This window comes from Saccostrea cucullata, unplaced genomic scaffold (assembly GCF_032062105.1).
Source record: "Saccostrea cucullata isolate Sc308-1 unplaced genomic scaffold, CSIRO_AGI_Scuc_v1 ctg403, whole genome shotgun sequence".
NCBI classification, from domain to species: Eukaryota; Metazoa; Mollusca; class Bivalvia; order Ostreida; family Ostreidae; genus Saccostrea; species Saccostrea cuccullata.
In genome coordinates, this window is record NW_026932593.1 from 289623 (window position 1) to 299786 (window position 10164).

The 10164-nt window shown below is 32.3% G+C and overlaps 1 protein-coding gene and 1 long non-coding RNA gene across 2 annotated transcripts; both read left to right on the forward strand.

Moving 5' to 3' along the window:
* Positions 1-2126: 2126 nt before the first annotated feature.
* On the forward strand, positions 2127-9635 carry LOC134235526 (uncharacterized). The gene is made up of 3 exons (XR_009985420.1): positions 2127-2283; positions 2405-2729; positions 9622-9635. It is a non-coding gene; the product is annotated as an uncharacterized LOC134235526 (long non-coding RNA).
* LOC134235525 (uncharacterized) lies at positions 6180-8892 on the forward strand. The gene is made up of 3 exons (XM_062717669.1): positions 6180-6309; positions 7132-7399; positions 7776-8892. The coding sequence occupies exons 1-3, from the start codon at positions 6262-6264 to the stop codon at positions 8405-8407; spliced, it is 948 nt and encodes a 315-aa protein (XP_062573653.1). The 5' UTR covers positions 6180-6261; the 3' UTR covers positions 8408-8892.
* Positions 9636-10164: the final 529 nt, after the last annotated feature.

Genomic DNA, 10164 nt, shown 5'->3' on the forward strand with positions numbered 1-10164 from the left:
TAAATCTGTATTCTCAAAAAAAATTATTTTGTAACAGTATGTACACCGTGGTTCACTCAATATTCAAGTATTCACTGAAAACGATTTTTAACATACATGTATGGTTCATAATTGCAATTATATTTCAGGCCCGTAGGAAGCAATTTCAGTTTAGGGGGTGGGGGTGGGGATGGGGATGGGGTGGGGGGCACTGTCAACTACCAAAAATTCCTTGACGAGCCAAAAAAAAAAATTGCATCAGACGTTTTTGTTGAGGGGGCACAAGCATAAGCATATTTCTATTAGTATCTTACATATCGGCAAAATCATTGGAGGGGGGCACCCCCTCTTTCCCTTACCGGCCATAAAATATTCCAGATTATTTCAATTCAGAGGTACGAGAATATGAAATACTTATGCAGAGGATATACATGTAAATGAAGAAAATAATGTTGAAGTTATGGACGTCAGTTTTATTTTAAAAAACATTTTTTAAAGACTTCAGGTTTTCTTTAATTTATTTACATTCCGTATGATACATTTAGATAATTAAAAAAAAAAACTGGAATTGCCATATTTTACAATATGTGCAAAAATCTGTACTTAATGGTATGTGGTATACCAATAAAAATTGTAAGACGGTAATTTAAATTAGAAAATTTTGTAATTATTTTTAATATTTTTATTTTTAGAGGCAAAATACTTATCAATGAGTGTTTTTCAGATACAAAGATATATTCACAGAGTGTAAACACAACAATTTTGGATTAATTATTAATGTAAGCATATCTTTTTATAATTTCTAATTTCTCATAAATTTAGTTAACGGTTTAAAAAATGCTGAATTGTAAGATACCGAGTAAAGGCAGGCTAAAGAAGTTTAACGAAAATTGTAAAGCCATAAGCAGAATGCAAAATGATTAATATTGAAAGGCGTATAGGGCTGCGCTAGACCAAACGGTTTCACCGTCGGACATATAAAAAAATTATGAAATATTTATCCAAGAAATAAGGTATCATTTTAAACATCTATCGGAATATCGAGTAGACCAAAATTTCGAGAGCTAAATTTTATTTATATTATCTGTAACATAATAAACATAAAGGTATCTTAAGTTACATGTAAGTATCATAAATATTTAAATTATTGATCATCACCAGCGACCAATGAGTGACTGGTAAGACCAACTCTCCAAGCACCACCCCGTCACATGCATATGTCATACTTTCAATGCCACGGGTCCTGAGTCAACATGTTGCCGTTAAGACCCCTGACGTTGTGAGGATAGCATCTTGTGGCAGTGATAGAATTAACAAGATGTGTTTGTGAAACACTGATGCCCCCGTATGACAACATATCAAATATTAAACTTTTCTTAAATGCAAATTTAATTAATTAGTACAAAAAGACGGGGTATTCTCACTGGAAAACAAGTGTGAAATTTGAAAGTAAGCCAATGTTAAAGTTTTTTTCAATAAATACAAAAATTTTCAAGGTTAAGGTCAAAAGGTCAATGTAATTTGGTATCAAATGAAAGGACTTGCCACATAGAATACTTATGTAGAGCATGAAAGCCCTAGCCCTAAAAGTTCAGAAGTTATGGCCAAGGTTTAACATACTTCATTGTTTAAAATTTGTTTAATCGTCATATGTAATGTTCGGTTCCAGACTCTTTAGATAATAAGACTCTTTACACTGATTTCAACATTTATGGGGGTTCGCAATAGATGCCTTCATAACGCATTTTAGATTGATTCTCCGCTTGACTTAAACAGTTATAGTAGTCTCGTTCAAACAGACGCTCGGCTGTCTCCGTAAACTGCGACCAGCAGAGTCGGAGATTTACGGAGACAGTCGATTGAATGGTTGATAGAGACTAGACTTAAAGGCCCGAGAAGTTGCAAAGTAAGCTATGTAAAGAAATGAAATCGAAAGCGAAAATGCTTTTAAAATTCAGGTAAATAATCAATAGGCAGTAGTAACATTCAAATTGCTTTAATCTGGATCGGAGCATACAGGAATGTAGGTCCAGAGATTGTCGTCTGGTCATGCTCGTTCCTTTCACACAGAATTCGTGTAAAAAACAGTATCAGCACAATTGAGAAAGTTTATGTCCTGTTTTCGGAAAATGTTGTCTCTAAATATAGCCCTTTGTTAAATGAAAAAGAAACCGGAAGAAGTTAAATATTAAAGTTGGAAAACACTGAAACAGGACATCCACCAAACGGAATCTCAATATGCCAATGACAGTTTACATTAAAACCTTACACAAAAATGAAACTGTTATCGTAAGCGTGGAGCCGGTAAGATTAGAAGCTATTAACACTTAAAATGCATTAGAATAACTGGAATCAGTGTTTATTCCTTCAGCACAATTCATTGTTATGTTATATATATTTTTATATGTTTGTTTTTTTTTTTCAGAGTGATACATTGGAAAACTTATTTGAAAAGTGGAATACACCCGAGAATAATGATATTGGATATACAACTGATACTGTACGGTTCATATTTGAAGGACGTTCGCTTGAGCGAGGCAGGACGATTTCGGAGTATAATATAACGAATGGATCATCAATCACTTTTGTTCTAAGACTTAGAGCAAGCTGATTTTGAACAATGTGATACTGTTCATATATAATCTGTACTTGTTTTAATATTTATGCAAAACAAATACTAGTGCAATAATGTAGCCCCCCCTTTTTTGGAGAGAAAGAGGAAAAACATCCAATCTTGACACCTTTTACATGTGTACAAGCTATAGCAAAAAATGTATACCGAGTAAAAAGAAATGAAATAGATAATGGCATGCAAATTATGGAGGGTAGGCGCTGTCGTTTATTTTTAATATGAATATACAGATATTCTTTAAAGATTCTAATCTCAGATCAAAGTTTTATGTTTTTAGACCGCTGTTCATTCTGTAGACAGAAACAGATGACTCATTTTGTGTAATGTTGTTGCAATTTTGGGACATTATTCAAAAAGTTTAGAACATTATTAATTTCGCAAAAAAAAAAAAATGAAAAGAAACTAGCCAAAATAATGGACTAAAAACACTCATCAATTGAATTCGTTTATGATGTATGTCTACATAGTTATAATGTTGCCATAAGTCAATTGAAACTATTAGAATCGGGAGCAGAACAAACATGGACCTCTAAAAATATCAGAGGTGGGATCAGGTACCATCGGAGAATACAGGTTAGTATCCTCTGCCGATCGGTCACACCTGCCTGGTGCTTATTGTCATGATCGGTCAAACGGAAATATTCGTAGACAATCCAGTGTTTAGATAATGGCCTAGCAACTAGCTTGAAAAACGTTAGCCAGCATCACACATAATGATAGATTGTATTTGCTGACAAGGCTATTGGATTGACTATAGCTTTGCGGAATGGTGACGTTAAACGAGACTGTTGATATCTTTGTTACGTCAACTAGTTTGTCAATAGATTGTTTCGTTTTAGAGGACGTTTGTACATATTGCATGCTCTTGCGTATCGAATTAACTGGGAGTGATCGGTTGGAAACCATTAGAACTCCCGAAATAAATTTCAGCCGGAGCTTCATTTGGAAAGAAAAAAAGGAATGAGTTGTTTATAAAATATAGGGTAGTCATTGATATTCTTAAGTAAACCCTATCTACCTCAGACAATTAATGTATTGTTTTTTCTTACATCACTCTTCGTTCTGCCACAATTCTGATATTCTTTTATGACAAAATATCACTTAAATTTTTTTTTACCCTCTGAGAAAAATACCACCTTTAATTCAATAAATGAATAACTATACTTCATTGTTTAAAATCTGTTTAATCGTCATATATGATGCACGGTTCCAGACTCTACAGATAATAAGACTCTTTACACTGATTTAAACATTTATAATTTAGTGATCCGCGATAGATGCATTCATAACACATTTTAGATTAATTCTCCGCTTGACTTAAACAGTTAAAGTAGTCTCGTCCCTTTCGCGGGGTCAATCCGGGGTCAACCCTGCGTAAGACACTTTTTTCACTCTATTACCTTACCAACTTTATGGGCCAGAAACTTAAAAATAAGATCTGTATGAATATGTTTATTATGTTTTTCATGTTACACCATACTCTGGTAAAACATGCACATATCGAAATTGTCCTATAACGTTTGAAGATTTGAAGATTAAAAATATTTACATATAACTTACAAAGGACATTGTGGGAAAAATGAGCGTTACACCAACAACGGGAGATTTCTCTTAAGAATGTGAAATTCGTCTATTTGTGCAGTTCGAATATGCACAAAATATCGCATAGGGTTTTCCCGTCACTAACCGATTTGTTAAATAGTAATCATTTAAATAAGCATTGTAACATACATGTTTCTCGATTCTGATCCTATCCTAAAAATCCTTAAGGATATCCGATCCTCAGCTAGGAAGGATAACTCCAAAAATTCATATTTAATTTGAAATGCATCAAAATGAAGCTTGAAAATTGAATTTTTTCATGCAACAATGTTCATTTTATTCATCTTTATAAGATTCAAGGCTTTTTTTGAATCTAAGAAAAGGCCTTTTAGAAGTTGACATTTGTACCCTATGAAAGGAAAAAAAAATAATACAGTTTTTTAGAAATATGATTTTCTTGAATCCAGCCTTAGATATACCAATGCTCATTAGCCTGATATGAAATTAGAAGTGATTTGTTGTGTCTTGTAATGGTAGAAAAAGCCTTTTACCCTAAATATTATAGAATACATGACGGAAATTGAAGACAAAAAATATCAAATAAGTATAAAAATCATAACAGCTTTTCTGAATGCCTGGATACCTATTGTTTTTTAATCTAAAATATATTTGTGGATCAATTTACAATAAGAAAATACATTGCTTATATTCCAAAATGCCTTATCTGCAAAAAATATTGGAGATTTGACATTTTTTCCTATATAATATAATTAACTTTAATCTTTAATTTTAAAGAAATACTGTGGATAAAATTACATAACTTTGTGGATTCAGAGATACTTTTTTAAGTATTTTTGATAACTTAACTGCTAATTATATAAACCTGAGGATCGGACTACCTTAAACTGTCATCTTTCAAGAAAATCATTTACATACGGCATCGATACATGTATGTGTAATAAAACTGAATAGATTTTAGTTATTTTATTTTTTTGCAAAGCAAAAAAGTATCCAGTATGTTTTCGCAGAATTTAAAAGGAAAGTTGATGTTTCTTTTCGTAAATCTGTTAAAATTCTTGCTAAAACAAATCGAAAGCAAAACTATTTTGATTAGTCTTAAGGACAGATGATACAAACAAATTTTATTTTTGGAGGAGACTTAATATCATGTCACTAGTTTAGAAAACTGGATAATTCTTAGAATTTTTTCTCCTAAGAACTGGAAAATGAAATAGACTTGTAAAATATTACTAATATTTCAATAAAAAAAAACAAATATTGACAAATCACACTCAGTAAAGGTTTACAGGTGAAAACAAATTTCAGACTATGTTAGCTTGGTGTTAGAAATGTAATATAATCTTAAGAAATATACACCAAAGCAGGTGAATTTTATTAGGAAAAGCTAAATGGTATAAATTACTGTATATTTTATGGGCTGATTTTTACCATTTTGCTTTTCCTCATAAAATTCACCTGGCTTGGTATATTTTTCTAAAGTTTACATTACACTTTTAGCACCAAGTTAACATATTCTGAAATTATTCTCATCTGTAAACCTTAACTGAGTGTGTTTAATCTATTTTTATAACTTCATTAAAACATTTCTAACATTTTCCAAGTCTTTTTCATTTTCCAATTCTTAGGAGAAAATATTCTAAGAATTATCCACTTTTCCAAATGGTTTATTGGACGATTGAACACGTTTATGTTAATCGCCAACAATATTCAATACATCCCATTGTGTCGGATCTACTAAACAGATACAAGGTCTACTCTGGAAATTAATTCGAAACAAATGCAAGCAAAAGTAAAAATAAATTATTGATTATTTATATATTTTCGTAAAATATACACCTCTGATGGTCTTATGATCGATAGATTATGGTAAAACAGTATGTTAACTATCAAAATTTATAACGATTTGAAATTTGATCACCTAAGCTATTAACAACACGGTATTTCCTATTTCTACGTGTTTTTATAATTAGAAAGTTTCGTCGAAAAGAAAACGAAAAAAACTTCTCTTTAACTGGTAAACCTTACGGTTATTTCTAGAAAGTGTTAACTGAGTATTCAATAGATTATCTTTAAGCGGGAAGGAAAGCATGTTTATTCAACAAATATCCAGCGAGAAAACCCAATTTCTAAGAGAAGTAAGCTTTATTCTGGCAAAATATAATTATCGATTTTACATTAAACGATCAGTAAATATCTTTCGGAATAGATACGTTCAAAATCTTTTTATTATGCGCCCAGATCGAAAAATCCGAGGCGTATATTATTTTTGTCCTGTCTGTCTGTCTGTTTGTCTTTAAACGTTAACCTTCGCCATAACTTTTGATCCATGAGTGATAGAGACTTCAACTAATAAAGCTCTTTCAAATGACACCAGGGTCAATGACCTTGTGACCTTGACTGTAACCTATATGCTAAAAATAGAGGGTTTTTTGCAAACTTTAACCTTTGCCATAACTTTTGAACCATAAAAGATAGAGACTTCATATTTGGTATGTATACTTCACTTATTACATTTAAGCTTATTTAAAATACACCATGGTCAATGACCTTTTGACCTTCACTGTGGCCTATACGCTAAATATAGCTTTTATGAGGGCAAACTTTAACCTTCGCTATATCTTTTGAACAAAGAAAGATTGAGACTTAATATTTGGCAAGCGTATTCAACTAACAAATCCCTTTCACATGACACCAAGGTCAACGACCTTGTAACCTTCACTGTGTCTTATATGCTAAAAATAGCTTTTTTTGAACTTTCACCATAATTTTTCAACCATGAAAGATAGAGACTTGATATTTTGTGTGCATACATCACTAATCAAGATCTTTCAAATGTCACCAAGATCAATGACCTTGTGACCTTGACTATGACCTTGATGCTAAAAAATATGTTTTTTTTTTAAATTTGTTGCCGCCGGGCGCATAATGTTTTACAAACACATCTTGTTTTCTTTCAGAATCCATTGACTATACGTGATGCTAAGGAAAAAATTGCTTCCACATTGGGTATATACCAATACTATGTTGAAGTTGTTAATCTAGAAGATGGAATTATTTATGAAAGCAATAGAGCAACTCAAAGCTTGCCAAAACCTTTACAAATTATGGTAGGCAACCCAGATAGAAAAATACCAAGTTATCTAATAACAACAGAACCCGACATGATTGAACAAGATGCAAACGATGAGGAGCCAAGACTGAAAATGTCATGTGGACACGCAATAAGTATGAAATGTTTTCGTTTTTAAACCAACATATTTTAACTTTTCATGATTTTCATTTTAAATACATTTCAAAGGAAGTTCAAATGGTATACCACCACTTACATGTACTTTAAGACGTTTCTATTAAAATTTGTTTAATTGTCTTGGACTACCAAACATGGTTTTAAATTGCATTGCACATATAACTATTCAGTAATTACACACAAAAAATAACCACACTTGTTTACTCAGCTGTAAATGTTTGCAAAAATGTCTTTGCAATTGAGGGAAAACAAAGTGAATTAACTGAATGATAACTAAAAAATTGGGTCAGGTTTAAATTTACATCTCTAAATATAAGTCCCTTTTCTATTGAAAATTGTACTTCTTTTTTTAAGCTCCAGACAATTTGTTCGGTCATATGAAGAACACATTAATGTGCGAAGTAAAGCCTGTAGTGTGTTGCCTTACAAATGGTTGTCATGCTGAGTGGGATATGCGAGAAATAGTACGAAAAGCCGACATGACAGACGATGAGCGAGTATTCTATGAATGCAAAATTTCCTTCAACACGGTCAACCAAAAAAGTGAAATCACCTCAGAATGCCCCGAATGCGGCCAATTTTGTCAGCGACAGATTGATGTCTTGCCCATTAGGTGTACGTCATGTTCTAAAAAGAAGGGTGTAGCCTTTGATTTCTGCTGGAACTGTAAATCACCCTGGATAACAAATCACCAGTGCAGCAAAAGAGAATTAGAGGCTTTTCAAAAAATTCTGAATGAAGCCCCACGTAAAAGAATTGATATGTCAAACATAGAGGGAGTGCCATCAAAAAGACTGTGTCCAAATGCATCTTGCAGATATCTTATTGAACACTTGCAGGCTTGTAAAACCATGACTTGCACTAAATGCAAGACTGTGTTTTGCTTTTCCTGTCTTAAAGTTGCCGTTAATGGTCAATTGCAATGTGGAAACTATAATCAACAGTGTATTGTAGCTCCAGTTCAAAATGTTTTTGAGGGGAATTAAGTTATAAGAGCAAAGCAATTGTATAAAATTTCCCAACTTAATGCTTTGGAAAAGTGTGTTCCTAATATTTTGTTACATATTTTGGACCCATTTGTTCAATTAGATTTTTGCTTATTTGCATAACTGCAAGTTTAATCAGGGGTGTTTGCGATAAAAATGCCTACTTTTACTTTAAGTACAAGACGTAATTGTTTCAAGTCTGTATACTGTGTATTCTGAGTTAAATCTTTTGAGCTGCGTGATTTTAAATGTTATTTTGACAAAAAATGTGCAATAAAAAAATAATTGCTAATATTTACTAAGCAAATTCACATCTGGCCATCTTCTTTCGTGAGGTATTTCAACACGTGGTATTATAATGATATTTTTTTCAATTATTCCGTGTTTAAAATCTTTTAAGCTAAGATTTTAAATCTTTCTGTTTTCTCAAGTAAAGGGAGTGAATAGATGTTATATGAGTGTTATAAGAACTTACAATAAAATGTAGCCATATCAGATATTTTTTGTTTTGATGATTTCAGGAGAGGGCTACAATTCCACAGGATCTCCGAAATGGTGCAAATATATTTTTAGATAAAGGTGACTGCAAACAAAATAGTGCATTTGCATTCAAATTGTTTAAAACAAGGATGATTTTCCCCAAGTCGTTTATACGCTAAAACAAGTCAAATAAATTAGTGTGTTTATTAATCGTCTTCCTCAGCAGTGATGAAAGAACTCACGTGATGGATTGAGAACTTGTGATTTTAATTAAAAACCGACGAAGGGCTTGATAAAGTTTTTTTTCGGTGTTGATAAACGCTGGTATGTTGTGGTTGCACTAAAGATCGATGAATAAACATATTTTATGTGAATTGCATTTCAAAAAGTGGTATTTATGCTTAAAATAAGGTAATTCCGAAATAGATCAGCTCCATAGATCCAAATTGTCATTGGCTGTCCAAAAGGGAAAAAAATGATGAAGGTCTGTAAACATGTCGGATAAATTCAAACTTTGATGTCAATATACACGAAAAATAATCCATATATGGATCATTCTGTATATTTTTTTTATCAATTCGTGTCTTGCATAACTGCATTTTTAAGTTCTGGTAAATAATGCTAATAATATAGCCACTTACTGATAATCTGAGCCAAATTGGAGAAGGTGAATCACTCCCGCATTTGCACCATACCGGAGATCCTAGCCCCCCCAAAAAAAATAATTTGGAGAGGGCTACATTATTGCTGCTTAGTGTTTATCCCTATGCACATAGTTACTGTATATGTATTAGAAAAAATATTTGAATGAAAAGTATAAGATTGGACAATGACTATGTGCGAAATAAATACAATAGCTGTATAAGGTCTTCTTGGATACGCATATCTCTCTTTTGTACTAAGACCCGCCTATTCTCTTGCCATAAAAGAACACATTCTCACAAACCTGGCCGAATTCAGCTGTGATAGGGTCTAAAAGATCAAAGATAATGCAGTATTCCTTATAATTAAAATGTGTCTGAACTACTGAAACTAGTCAAATGGCGTCGTATTTATTCCCTCATGTTTGAAAACTACCAAGATCGTTGTAGATTAAATATAATTCGTCGTGGAAAAAGGGGCCCTAGATAGCAGATAAGACATATCATCCTTTTTTTTTGTGCTATATACTCTGTAAAAAACTGATTTTATACAGATCATTAAAAAAGTGAGCACATTATTTCAAATACACAGATGAGATTGAGAAGCATATTAATTGAAGGATAAGTTCGACAATT